Genomic DNA, 14707 nt, shown 5'->3' with positions numbered 1-14707 from the left:
GCAGGTGGGTGACACTGGTGAAGGCAGGGAGCAGAGAGGAGGTTACTGCAATATTACAGGTGAGAGGTTCCCAGAACCCAAGCTGTACAAAGGTGATGCACAGCCCAGCATCTTGCATCAACTTTGTGGAAGCTGCAGGCCACTGACCTTGGTTCCTTGCACTTTGAAAAGTCAGGCCCACAGCAGTGTTCTCTGGAGTTCTCTGGAGTGAGAAATAGATCAAGATGCAGGGGGGAGGAGCTAGCGCCTGGGACACAGTGGGGAGAACATTGCTGCATCCCCAGCGATGCAGGCCCAGATCTAACAGTGAATCTTGGTTTCTCACAGGAGGTGCTGCATTTACTGAGAGGGGCTCCACAGGAAGTCACGCTCCTCCTTTGCCGACCCCCTCCAGGTGCGCTGCCTGAGATGGAGCAGGAATGGCAGGTAGGCTGCAGTGTCTTCTACTCTCTCTACCTGGCTCTGGTTGGGCCCCCCTTTTCCTGACTCTAGGGTCCTAAGAGGGTTGTAGGTAGGTTCAGTGCCACCTCCTTTCACAGGGGCAGGAAAATAGCTGGCCCCCGAACCTCAGTAGGTCTCCTTCCTCTCCCTGATTCTGCCTCTTCTGACATTTGGATCTTCCTGTAGATGTTCACATGTTTAGACTTTGGCTGTGAAACTTTTAGGGCCAGGCTCTCTGGAAACCCAGGCATCAGAGAGGGGAGCCCGGGAGGAAGGAGAGTAGACACAGAAGCAGACCAAGAGAATTTCCAATAAGAATTTCCATTCTGAGAGATGATGTGGAAAATAGGATATATGATTACCCTCCTAAAGCATGAAATTGGCACGTGCAGTCTAGTGCAAAGAAGAGAGCCATTGGAATCAGGAAAATCAGGATTTTTACCTTTATGCCTATATTTGCCAGGTTCTCAGAGAAATAGAACAGATAGAATGAGTGTGTGTGAGTGTGTGTGTTTATGTGTGTGTTTATATATGAAGAGAGTGAGAGAAAGAGAAAGAGATTTATCATAGGAATTGGCTCATGTGATTATGAGAGCTGGCCAGTCCAAATTCTACAGGGGAGGCCAGCAGGCTGGAGACTCAGGGAATAATTGATGGAGATCAAGCCCAAAGGTGGTCTGGAGGCAGAACTCCCTCCTCCTCAGGGAGGTCCTCTTAAGGGCTTCAGCTGACAGCATGAGGCCCACTACATTATGGAAGACAATCTGTTTTACTCCAAGTTTGCTGATTTAAATGTCAAATCACATCTAAAAAAAATACCTTCACAGTGACATCTAGATGGTACGTGACCGCCTATCTGTGTACCATGGCCTAGCCAAGTTGACAGATACAATTACCCAGTGCCATGCCTTCTGTGGGGTCCCTAGGAAACAGATTTTGCAGCAGAGATGTGAGTGTGGGAGGTTTTATGAGGCCTGCACTTGAGAACATCCCCTGTGAGGGTGACTGAAGTGGGGCAGGGCAGAAGGAGAGATCAATGTGCAGCTATAAACAGGGCCTCAGCTGATCCTGGAGGGAGCCCTGGAGCAGAGATGGCCCCTTGGAGCTGCCATGAACTGGGAGAAGAGGACCTGTGGCTTTGCTTGTTGCCCTAACCAGTGCTGGGGTGTGGGCTGCCCCAAGGGAGGGGAGATGAGGCAGTGGGATGCGAGTCTCAGTCCTGGAGGGGGATCTGGGCAGGTATCTGGATCACCTGTACCTTGGGCAGTTGCATAGGCCTTGGGCAGTTGCCTGTCCTCTCTAGGCTCATGATTCCTCATCTCTAGGATGTGGATAAAAATGATCACTTATCGTGTCTGAGGGTGACACCATCACTAGGACAACATAAAGGACTTGATGACCCAGATCCTGTTGATGCTTAGACTCCAAGAAGTCATTTGACATAGCCTCTAGGGAGAGAAGAGCTATGGGAAAGATATCCAAAAGTTGCTGGGTTGGAAAAGAAGGTAGATGACAGCAATTGTGTTAAGAAACTGAACCAGGTGAGAGAGGGCCAAATTTCACACATACCAATTCAGGCCAAGGTGCTGGGACCCTGTGTTTTTGTTGAAATATCTAGGAAATCCCAGGGAAAAAAGAGGTATTTCCATCCTGGAGAATAGCTCCTCCCAGGTGAGCCCATAAAGATCTAGCAGGAAGATCTACCAGGTAAGGTGTGGGGGTGAGCTTTCCCCCCTCATATCCGAGGGCCAAGTGGGAGAGAAGGATTGTGATTTGCTTGGGTGGCTCCAGTGGTCAGATTGCAGAGCAAGGGTCAGCATCTCTGGTGAGCGAGCATTTAGTCCATAAAGTAAAGCATCTCTGAGAAGGAGGCAGCCATGCCCACATTTGGGGTAAGGGCATTCCAGGCAGAAGGAACAGCATGAACAAAGGCCCTGAGATGGGAACCCACTTGGATGTTTGAGGGACAAAAATACAAGTGTGCTTGGGCCGTCGTTAATGAAGCAGAAGTGGAAGAAGTTGTGGAGGTGGCAGGGACCGACCTTGGAGGGCCTTGGGGATCAGAGGAGCATGATGCCACCATCCTGCATGCAGTAGGGAGCCACCGGGCTGGCATGGAGGGTTAAGCAGGAAATGCCTTCCTCCGTTCTTCAGAGGGGCCACTCAGATTACTGGTGCACAGGGACTAAAGGAGGTCAAGCAGCCGTCATTCAGGTCAAACATGATGTGGCTTGGACTCAGGCTGTAGCTGAAGAGTTAAGCAGCCAGATTTGGGATACAGCTGGGAGGTGGAGTCCAGGAGACTACTTTGGGATTGGAAACAGGCATGAGGAAACAGAGCAATCAAGCTTTGGCACGAGGAAGCCTTGGGGGAATGGTGGTACCACCAATGCAGGGTGAAGGAGGGGTAAGAAGATAAAAAGCCCGATTTTCCTGATTCCAATACCTCTCTTCTTTGCACTAAATCACACATACCTATTTCATGCTTTAGGAGGGTAATCATAGATCCTATTTTCCACTTCATCTCTCTTGGCACCAGTTACCAAGAGAGGGACTGCTTACAGGGGCTGGGGAAGGCCATCTGGGGTGCATGGAGGAGAAACAATAGTTCTTGATATCATGTAAAACTGAGATGTTTATAGGCTATCCAGTGAAGATATCTATTAGGCAATTGTGGAGAATAGGCATGAGATCAGGGCTGGGAAAAGTGAATTTGGGAGTTGTCAGCATATACAGAGGTCGTGTAAAGCCATGAAATGGTTGAGATCACCTTGGGAAAGAGTGCAGACAAGTTCAAGGAGAGGACTGAGAAGTCAGCACAGAGCACGCCAACATTGAGAGGCCTGGTACAGAGATGGGACAACATGAGATTAAGATAGGGCCTGGGAATTGGTGGAAAAACCAAGCAAGGGTGGAGCTCATGGTCAACTCCATGTAAGTAGGGCAAATGAGCAAGGAAGCTCTCAGGAAGGAGGGAGGGACACACTTTGTTAAATGTTGCTGAGAGAGTGAGAGGACAGAGTATTTTTCTTCAGCTTTAGAAAGATAGAGGTTACTGGGGACCCTGATGTAGGCTCCTTCCTTTGGGTGGTAAGGACAGAAGGCTGGTGCTAGTGGGTGCAAGAAAGAAGGAGGGAGGCGTGGAAGCAGTGAGAAGAGACACTCATCTAAGAGGCTGCCATGAAGTAGAGCACAGAAATGGGTGGCGAGAGGTGGAAGCTGAAGTTGGGGTAGGGGCACAGGCTGCTCAGTGGAATTTGCTGTGGGAAGATGAAGAGTTCTCATCTGAACGTGTCCATTCTCACTGTGAGGTCACAGGCAAGGTCAGGGTGGAGTTGTTGGAAACTTGAAGAGAGAGACAAGATGAGAAATAATTTAGAGAGCAGAGGTAGAAAACTGAATTGATTAAGGACACAGAGAAAGATTATCTGGAAGTCTTGACTGCCCATTTGACATCTGCAGTCACACACTTGAAGCTAATCCAGTCAGAGGCTCAGAAGCAGGGGTGAGGTTCACACAGTTTGAGTAGGAATTAAAATGGAAACCCACAATCTGCAAGTGACAAGTGATGGAGGAAGAGAGGGGCAAGGAGGTGGGAGCTCAGGGTCTTCCTTGTCTGTAAGTGAGCATCTAGGGGCAGAGCCATGGAATCTAAGCAGAATAAGAGGTGCACCAAGGACATGAGTGACAGGGAAGGGGAGTGGGGGTAATGATGAAAGCAGCAGCTCCACAGACTGGAAGTCTTGGAGTGAGGAAGGATTGCTGGAGAGCATGTCCAGGGACAATGAGCTAGAAGAAGAGGATAGGTTAAAAAAGAGATTTTGGAGGTCTCTCCAAAGAGTATGAAAATGTGATAAAATATGCTCTTTCTTAAAATTTTGATTTTTGATGTATCCTTTATAATGTCCAGTCTATCAGAAGAGTGGTAAGTGTTTATGATTTATAATTAAATAAATGTTCACATTTGGAGGTGTATCCCTCTCATTGCTAGGGATGTACAATCAGAAAGGTGGGGAGACCACTCATTGAGGGGGTTCTTCTTTTGTAGGTGAAGGCAGGAGTGGGAACCCAGGCATGGGCTCTATTACATCAGGTGTGGAGATCATGGGGTGGAAGTGCTAGAAGATAATTTTCAGGAAAAGGTAAAATCATGATTCCTACAGATATAAAAATGAACACATGTTAAAGATTTTATTTAACTCATTCAGTGAGGGAACCAGGCAGATGTTAAAATTGGCTCAAAAGAGATTTCAAAGGACCTGTTTATTTATAGAGTCGTAAAATAGCTGAAAGACAGTGGAGACAGCCAGAATCAGAGAACCCAGCAGGTTCTGCTGTAGATAAAAACAGTTTTCTACTGAAACACAGATTGTTTTTCTGTAGAAGGTCAAGCAGTGGCAGCAAGACATAGCACATCATCAAAACCAGAACCTAAAAGGCTGACAAGGAGGTGAACAGTTGAGAGGAAGCGAGGAATGTCTGGGAAAGTGAGGAGGAGACCCAGGAAAGAACATCATCTTGATGGGGGCGGAGACAGGGAGACAAGCCCTGCGTTGACAGATGAAGATGAAGAACTTAAAAAGAAAACATTTCTTATCAGAAAGTGGAATAGAGTCATTGTTTTGCATACTTATCTTCCATTTTTATCTTTGTCTAACTTTTGCAAATATTTTTTATTTAAAAATAAGGCTCACATTTATGGAGAGCTTCCAAAGCCCTCTAAGCTAAGGTGCCTGAGTGTGTTGCCCAGTGTCCAGCCGGGAGCATGTGGAGGAGCTGGGATGCTATGGTGATAGACAGACCTCAAAGCCCATCTTGTAACTACTCTGATCTATAATCATATGGGGGAAGAAAGCTTTGTATTTTTAAAAAAACAATGTGCATCCCGCAACCGGTAATCAGTAGCATTTCTTTTAATAGACACCTGAACTCTCAGCTGACAAAGAATTCACCAGGGCAACATGTACTGACTCATGTACCAGCCCCATCCTGGATCAAGAGGACAGCTGGAGGGACAGTGCCTCCCCAGATGCAGGGGAAGGTCTGGGTCTCAGGCCAGAGTCTTCCCAAAAGGCCATCAGAGAGGCACAATGGGGCCAAAATAGAGAGAGACCTTGGGCCAGTTCCTTGACACATTCTCCTGAGTCCCACCCTCATTTATGCAAACTTCACCAAGAAAGGGATGCATCAACATTGGCAACCTCTTTGGAAAAGGATATGAGGCAAAACTGCTATTCAGTTTGTGATATCATGAGACTTGGAAGGTAAGAATCGCCACATTTGCAGACATTTTGTAAACTGTGCATCTCATTGCTAGGAAATGATAATCAAGCCATCAATAACTATGCTTGGAAGATTTTTGTGCCCAGCACTGTTCCAGGCATTTAGAAGAGAGGCTGCAACAAGAGAAGCATAAGGTCTGGTGCTGCTGTGACCACCTGTGAGCTTTTGGGAAAGCAAACCCTACCCAGACCACAATTGTCCCCAATATGTCTTAGAAGCTATAGATGGCAGGCCTCAGGTTTTCTCCTGGCACACAAACCTTTCTCTTATATCCTCCATGGCCTGTTAAAGCTTTGTAGTAAGAAGGAAGTTCTTACATGCATCCTCATTTCTATTGCTAGTATAATGCTTCATTATCAACATCAGCTTTTTTAGAAAAGATGGGGTCTTACTATGTTGCCCAGGCTGAATTCAAAATCCTGGGCTCAAGTGATCCTCCCACCTCTGCTGGTCAAGTAGCTGGGTCTACAGGCACCAGCCATCATGCCTGGCTACACCAGCTTTTGTTTTCTAAACACATCTGTATCTTCAAGACCACCCTGCAACATTCATTTTCACAGTTATTTTTAATTTAGTCAGCATTTTTGTGCCCATCCATCTGTAAGTATTTCCATTTCTCAGTCCTATGCTGAGGGAACACAGTCTTTGATTCAGTTTGACAAGTACTTATTACACAAGGTGCTTGGAAACCTGTTGGGAGCAGACAGAGGGCTGCACATGTAGGGTAAGACCTGCTTCTAGGCATTTGCCAGCCAGAGGCATGGGCACAAAGCAGGCAAATAACAAGGGGCAATCGTTTGTGTTTGACACTCTATAAACCCACTGAGATTAAATGGCTCTCATTTGGTGATCATCCTATAAGACTGTCAAAGGTAGATCCATAGGGAATGATAGTCTCTGTGAAGTGTGAAGCAGTGGTATAATACTGTTGGACCTGGTGAGAGCTGTGACAAACAGGAGCCAGGCATGCATTCCCTAAAAGTACCCTGCTACAATTTTTTGAAGAATGCTGTGTCAGCCAAACAAAAGCTAACTGGTTTGCAAAGTAGAACAAGGTGGACAAGCATATTCATCAATGACATTCACTTTCATTGTCTGATAATGCATAACATAAGTGTATTTATAGTTCTTTACAATTGCAGTGTAGGCAGTAATTGACATACTTGATAAAATAATAAAGAAAATAACCTACAGAGACTTGTCCAAGGACAACTATTACTGTGATCTTAAAGGACATATAAAAGGAACTGTACTTTCCTGTAGGCAGGAGGCACTTGTTTGGATATGGAAAGGTTTTGCTGCCAGATAGCTTGGGATAATGAACAGGGACCCTGAGAGCTGAATTATAAAGTGACCCTGGGTATAGGTACAAGCTGGGAATTTGACTTGCCAAGTGCCTTTAATTTAATATAGTCAATAGTTATTAAAAATGGTATTTTAAACTATTAGTATAGGCAGTCACTGTTTCATTCATTAAACTACAGAAAATAAGCCTGTTCAATATAAAAATGATCTAGTCTAGCCTCAAACTCCATGCTGGAATCTGGTCCATAACATTCCCGAAGAAGGAGTCCCAGCTTTTCCTTGAATATCTGCAGGGATGCGGAACTTGCTACCTCTTGAATGACCCATTTTATCGTCATCTAGTTACTGATCAGAAGGTTCTTCCTTATATTAAGGTGAAATCTTTATGCTGTTATGCTGTTCCTATGGGGCCAGCGTTTAAAGTTACACATTTTGTATACAGCATGACTCATAAATTCAAGCCTCCTAACTTCATCTGAAGCTCAACCAAAGAAAAAGTGATTTGCTCCCACATAGAGGGATCAAATACATCTTTATGCCTCTTTATGTCTTCTACTTCCAAGTCCGGATACCTATTTCTGCCTATCTTTTAGCATTTGCCATTTTTTTTTTGCATCAAACATCACATTATTTTGTTTTTCTGAACCAAATTAAATTTGGCTTAGTGGCCCTATTTGCAAGGGTATACCAGATGTCCAAAATCTGTCATTCTTGGAAGGACTGCTCCTTCTAGAGCCACACGAGAGTCCTAAGGGCTTGCCCAGGACATTCCAGGGGAGTCTCCTATCTTCAGTCTGTCGTGAACACCCATCACCTGTCATACTCACTGCCGGGCCCACATGGTCCATGTACCCATGGATGAACTGTGCGCAGGCAGCTTTACTGTTCTCAGTATCCTGGCTCTCTCAATGGCCAACCGCTCCCCGTTTTTCTCTTGCCTGCCTGTGGTGGTTCTGTTGATTAATGCTTTCTGCCTCCTCACATTTCCTGGCTTTATTTTTACTTCGTTTTCTCTCCCTCACTTAGGAACCTTTCCTCCCCTCTGAAAGAACTCAAACCAAGTCCGCCTCTCCTCCAGCAGGACGTCAGTTTGCATTTAATGCACACATAGTTAGTGGCTGCCCCCTACAGGAAGAAAAGAGGGGCGCATGCCCAGCAACCCCTGGACACAGCTCCCCCAGCTCCTGGGTAGGGTCTGAATCAGGATTCCAAAGTGGGATTGTGACTCTCTGCAGAAGCCTTAGAAGTGTTTGCAGCTCAGTTCTGAGGTGACTGTCGCAGGCCACTGTCTCTTAAGTGTCTGGCATCTGTGAGTTAAACTCTTTAACAAAAAGAGCATGGATTTCTGGATCCTATTATGTGGTTTCAGCGTTGCCACTTACTAGTATGCCTGGAGCTTTGCTTTCCCTGAGCTGGAGGCTTCCCAAGTGTAAATGGCGACCATGACAATTCCACAGGGTACTGTGCAGGTCAAAAGAAATAGCACGTGCAGGGTGCTGTCACAGTGCCTGGCATGCAGTAAGAACTCAACGCAAGTCTGTTTTCCTTCCCTTTCCTGAGCTATTTCCAGCTAAAGAACAGGTCCCTTCAATTGAAATTCCCAGCAAATTGCCGGAACTTACCATCTGCCAGGTGGCAACTTCCTACAGCCAGATGGCTGCCAGCACCACAGCAAACCCAAAGTGTTCATGGACAAGATTCGATTTCACTTTCTTTCCCTGTTCTCTTTTCTCACACTCTATATCTAGAGGTTTTACCGTCTAGTAGTAGATCTTTATAAAAATATCTTGCAATAAAGCAGTACAGTACATTTTTATGAAGGAGAGTTGGATTACGTGCCTATCAGAGGGAAAGCTTGGCTGCAGTCACATTTTTTATAAGGTTAGTTCCTAAAGGTAGGCAGAAGGCAACAATCACATCAAGTCTCATTACCCTTGAAACATCACTTTGGAAGGAGTGATGTTATTTGCCCCTTGGTGTGGGAGCAAATCACTTTTTGTTTGGTCGAGCCTCAGATGAAGTTAGGAGGCTTGCATTTATGGGCCATGCTGTATGCAAAATGTTTGTCTTTAAATGCTGGCCCCACCGAAACAGAGACAGACTGAGAGGATGAAAGATTTAGTTCTCCCACTCATGTGCACTTCAAGGCTTACACTCATTGGTTGGAAAGTTGGTCTTTGCAGAATGTTTAAGGTTATCTTTCTCTTTCTCTTTTTGCCTAGCACATATCATTAAACTCATGTAAGTAAAATGCACGTAAGTTCAGCAAGCATCACTTTGTGAAAGTGATGGTATAAATCTTGATGGTCATTTATTTAAGAAAGCAAAATGAAGCAGGAGTCCCGGAAATGAACCTAAAGTTATGATGTACCTTCTGGGGAAGGGCACTGCCTGGAATAGCAAAAGATAATTAGGAAGCCAGAAATCTCACTCAACTGCAGGGGCCAGGCCAGGTGTGATGTCAGAGTAGTTAGGTAGGGATGCAGTTGCCAGGTGAGGGAGCTGTCATGCCTGCTCTTGGGTTGGAGTATGGTTGAGGGGAGTGAGTGAGGCAGCAGAGCCTGGGCTGGAGCCTCAGTGCTGCCTCTAGCAGTGTTCTCTTTACACCTTACAGGCTCCCAGGGGTATCTGCTCCCCGCATTCCTATCCACACTACTCTGACAAATCCTAACTATTGTACTTCAGCTCAGATTTATCATCTGAGCTCCAAATCTGGCAGTCCATTGAACTTGTCTACTTTGATGTCTTAGAGATGCTGTAAATCCAACCTGCCAAAACTAAATGCAGTTGTCAGGAGCAGAGACCTGGGGCTCCCAGCTGTGTCTTCAGGGCTAACAGAGACATCAATATGGGGCCTGATGTTGGAGAACTGGAGACATGAAGAGACACAAACCCCAAACTTTGTTATGAGTTTAACCATAAGTAAATGGGACAATTATAATACCTTCATATTTCAAGCCTGAAATACCCAATCTGCCTCTGTGAATTTCCTCCTGAAAGGCAGAGATGAATTTGGTGGCCCGAGTCTTTAAAGGACAGCTGTCCAGAAAAGTTAGGCACAGTGTCTTTCCACAGTAAATATTCTGTAGCAAGCAGAGCCTTCAGAATGGTTTCACTGACTTCAGAGCTGAACTGGGATTCCTCTTAAAAATACCCACTGAAGAGTTTCAGGACTCGGTGGGGACCCTGGTTCTGGCGTCCTGCTGGTTTGTGTGAGAGAGATGGCTGGCCAGGAAGCCCACATGAAATCTCCAGATTCTCCTCTAGTTATCATCTGTCTATAAAAGCCTCCTTCTGTTGGACAGCTTGGTGGGCAGAGAATGAGGGCAGGAAGAAGCTGAGGTCATTACACAGAACCAGGGGGTGAGCAGACAGCCCCGTGTACCCTGACAACATCAGGGTTTTGCTGAAAGTCCTGCTACATTAGCCATGAGCTGGCTGGCCTTGAACCCTGGGTGAAGGACTCCACCTCTTTACCCATCATGTCCACATGGCAAAACATGAGGCTTGCTGTGAAAGAATGTCTCTATCTTAATGAAATTCTCCAAATTTCCAAGTCTTGCCCTTTCCGTGAAATAGGCATACAGGCTTCTGGTGCCTCTTTATTCCCTATTCACCCTTTCCCTATGCCCACAGTTGAGCCCCAGGTCAAATCTCCAAGGGCAGCCTGATGGCATGTGCAAAAGGGTAGAAAGAAAGGCAGTCGTTCTCCCAACTTGTGGTGGGATGATGGCCAAGATTTCACCCTTGGGACCACCAAGTCCCCCTGGATAAGTGGGGAGCAAATCGCTTTTTCTTTGGTTGAGCCTCAGATGAAGCCTTGCCTCTTGTCTCTCAGGCTGATGGCTTCCCTAGGTCTCTGTCCAGGCAGAGCCAGTAGCTGGAGCTTCGAATCAAAACCAGAGGGCAAGGAGCTTATTAAAAGAGGTGGAGGGAGTCTACTGGTGGGAGGTGAGGTGTGGACACTGAGGCAGCTGCAGTGGCCAGTGGACACATACTGCTGCCATCTTCCACTCCTCAACAAGGCTTAAAGTGCTCAGAACGGAGGGAAGGAGGTATTCCTTGAGGTGGTGGGTGCAGTGGTGAGCCTGGGCCTGGGCAATAGGCTAGATTTCCCATTCTTTGATAAAACTTCTTGAATGTTTCTTTCCTATGTTTATAAGAAAGCACAGTTTTTACATGATTTGGCCGAGCTTAAAGTCAATTTTCCCTGCAAATGCTCAAGAATTAAAAATGTCTTTTGACAGTGAGTATTCCTCTTCAGGCTTTGTAGAATAATTTCTTTTTTATACACTTGAGTGTGCATATATTTACATGAAATTCACTATTTCACATACCTTGTAGTTCTCATGAGCGGAAATAATGTCTCTTTCACAGTGAAGCTCAGTTTGGGACAGATGCTTCCGGCTCTACTGGGGAGGAGGATGGGCTCTCTGGGTGTCTAAGGGTTTGTAGCTATCGGGGTGCACCAGAGCCGATTTTAAGAGAAAGAGGCAATGCAGGAAAGGAGAAGGAGAGCAGCAGCACATAACAAAGCCAACCCATTGATTCAGGTGTGGGGAAGGAGGCTGAGAAATGAGGATCCATGTATTTGGTAAAAAGCTAAATCTTTGTGCTTTTCTCTTAGATATTCCTTCTCATCTCCTCTAACCAGACTTTCGACAGATATTTTCTGAGCACCTTCTCTGCATGTCTGCAGTGCTGTGTAAAATGCCCTACCTTTGCACGGACTATTCTTTCTAATCAAGAGGCATGTGTGGCGAACTTAGGGCAGCCCCTGGAAGTCTTGTTCTTTGACCATTACGTCTGTGGCTGCATCACCAGATAATGAGCTTCACCACTCGTCTGCCTCCTGTGTCCTTCCACGGGGAGCAAATGGCACTCCAGCTGGCCGCCTCTCTAAATAGGCACATTTTCAGTGCTCAGAAAAGGACCTGATCTTTGCACAAAGTGCTTTGATGGTTGCCTGCTTGAGTCACTCCCAACCCCTTCCTGAAGCCCTTTCTGTATAATTCTTCTGTTGAAATAGCTATCATATTCACAGTAGTAATCACAGCATCTCACATTTACTAAAACCTTACCCCATACCAGGAACCCGGAGTGGGGGTGCTGTGTCGGAATTATGTGATTTACATGTCTCAATAATCCTAGATGCTTCTTGACCATCTAGTTTTGTCAAATGAGAAAACTGAGGTTCCAATGAAGTCAATAAACTTGTCCAAAGTCTGACCGACTCTGCTTGCCATGTGACGAGTCAGTCTTAGAACTGGGTCATTGCCCTGCTTGCAATGCTGTGCCGTCTGGCAAGCCCCGCCCCCCGGTCTCCTGAGCTTGGTAGGGTGCTCCAGCTGCCTCTATCATAGCACTTCCTAAATGGACTGTAACATTTCTTTACTGCTCCAACTTCTCATTAAATTGAGGGCTCCTCAAAGCCAGGGGTGCTGCCTTATAAGTTTTTTGCTTCCTGGTGCCCAGAGCAGCCTCTGGCAGGAGCTGTTTGAACATTGGCTGAGTCTTACGGGTCTGCGTCATGGAGAGTATTCTAAAAGGCAAGGGGAAGGTGGGGTGAGGAATTTTTTTTATCAAGGCTGGAAGAAACATGGGCTTCTGTTTTCTAGTCCTGAATTGGATGGGGAGGATGGGGAAGGTGACATGTACCATCCATGTGGAGCCCCTTCTCCCACCTCGGAGGATGAAGAGTATCTTAACGTCAACTCTACATGCCAAGGCCAGCTACCCTGTGAAGAATGTTTGGAGGCAGATTCTGGGACCATTCCCTTGCCACAGTTCTGCTCTTGGGGCACTGTCCCAGAGTCTTTGCCTCCAGAAGAGTCCCCAGGGAGTGGGAGTGAATGGGAAGACCTGGAGGAGCCTGTGGCCCTGGAGTACGGTGCCCTCAGGTGGGTATCACTCTGGCTGGGTGGACTGGGGCTGAGCTCTGACCAGAGCAGGGCTCAGTGCTATCAAGCCACTTCAGCTGGGGGCAGGGGATGGTCTGTGGGCATTGCCCAGTTTCCCCTGCATCTTCTTTGGGGGTCATGCATCATTGTGATGGCCATTTTCACAGAACACTTACCATGGCCCTTGCACCATGACAACGACCTACAACATGGGGACTGTCATCACCCCCATTTCACACGTGACACATTTGGGGCTTTCCCAAGGTTAGCCAATAAGTAAGTGACAGAACCAGAATTCAAACCTGATCGGTTCCCCACTCCATGGCCCACCTGTTGAGCACCCATCTGTTCTGCCTCCTGTGTACAGGAGGGTGCATCTTTCTCCTTAGGTCTCTCTCTTTTGGGGGTCTGAATGTCTAGTGCTGATTTCTGTTTTGCCTGCTCCTACCAGCCCCTCTTCTGGATGTACTGCAGAGAAGAGTCTTGGTGTCCTGTCATAGGGCCCATCTTGTTGGACTGCTGTGGCTGAGTATAGACCAGCATCAGGAAAGTCTCACTGTCAATGCAAGGAGCCACCAGAAGCTGACCTGGGCACCAGGCAGGGTCAGAACATATTGATGAGGACACAGGAAGAGTAAGGGCAACAGAAACTGTCACACTGGGAGGAAGGGAGGTTAAATTCTGGGCAGGTCTGTAACCACGCAACATTCTGTTAAAGTACTTACAGTGTATATTTAAACATGCTGAATGTTCCAAAAACTTTCACATAAACACAGTTTCAAGGTCCACTGAAACTTACCGAGACAACAGTTTGAGGAGTTTCAAGTATAATTGAAACACACTCCTTCACTTTCCTCCTATTGTGTCCCAGCTCCATTTTCCTGGCTGTACATAAGGAAGCTCAGCCACCACAAATGATTGAGCTGGAGCCTCAGAGGACAGTGGTGGGCCAGCTGATAAGGAGATTGGATATTTGAAAATAAAATATAACAAAATAGAATATAACAAAAGCGCTGGTTCTTATCTGAAATAGGAAGCAACAAGTTAATAGAGGCTTTGAAGACCGTGCATGTACTTTTATGGAGAAGTACAACACTTTACAGCATTGCGAGTGTACGTTATGGATTCACAGAAGTGTGGGCAAGCAGGACGCAGCTTATATGCCGGGGGCAGTCTTCTTGGAGCTGGCTTTGCAGGGCTGGGAAACTGAAAGAAGAAGGCTGAGCAATTGGTGGAGACCATAAGGGCCAGTCCACTGAGATCTGCAGTGCCTCTGAGCCAGTCGGGAAGAGAAAGGCAGAAGGTGTGGCATTGTGGTTGGGGGTGCTCAGATTTGAAGCCTGGCCCTGCCACTCACTAGCTGGGAGACCTGCAGCACATGACTTTTAAACCATTCAATATGCAGCTGACTGCCAGATAACCAAACCCACTTCATGCAGTTATGACAACGCCAAGTGTTTAGTGGTAAGCGCTTAAAAAACATTAGCTATTTTTATCATCAATCACAAAGGAGGGAATTACTCCAGTGAGAGGATGCAAGCTTTTTAATGCATTCAATCCTGTTGGGTTTTTCCATGTAGTCAAAGGAACTAGACAGTTGGCCTTGTGCCCTAACATGTGGTATGGGTCTGGGTGGGGAGAAGCACTCACCTATGGTAAGGGTGCCAGGCTCTACCAAGCCCTCATCTATGTATGGACTGTGGCGTAGGATGTGCTCAGGGTGAGTCCTGTTAGAATCACCGAGCCTGCACAAAAAGGAGAACAGGTCTCACCCTCCC

The 14707-nt window shown here is 46.5% G+C and overlaps 1 protein-coding gene across 2 annotated transcripts in view; it reads left to right on the top strand.

The window, feature by feature from the left end:
* FRMPD2 (FERM and PDZ domain containing 2) overlaps nucleotides 1–12463 on the top strand; it is a 119584-nt gene extending 107121 nt beyond the window's left edge. Inside the window, exons 25-27 of one of the 2 annotated variants that reach the window (XM_032171410.2) lie at nucleotides 328–426; nucleotides 5362–5705; nucleotides 11657–12463. In XM_032171410.2, the coding sequence (XP_032027301.1) occupies nucleotides 328–426; nucleotides 5362–5705; nucleotides 11657–11705 (492 nt within the window). In that variant the 3' untranslated portion in view covers nucleotides 11706–12463. The remainder of the gene's footprint in view (nucleotides 1–327; nucleotides 427–5361; nucleotides 5706–11656) is intronic. The other variant, XM_032171400.2, reaches the window with a different exon arrangement.
* Nucleotides 12464–14707: the final 2244 nt, after the last annotated feature.

The sequence above is a fragment of the Hylobates moloch genome, unplaced genomic scaffold (assembly GCF_009828535.3).
Source record: "Hylobates moloch isolate HMO894 unplaced genomic scaffold, HMol_V3 SCAFFOLD_3, whole genome shotgun sequence".
Taxonomy (NCBI): Eukaryota; Metazoa; Chordata; class Mammalia; order Primates; family Hylobatidae; genus Hylobates; species Hylobates moloch.
Note: the sequence above shows the minus strand (reverse complement) of the source record. Positions and strands in the feature narration are given on the sequence as shown.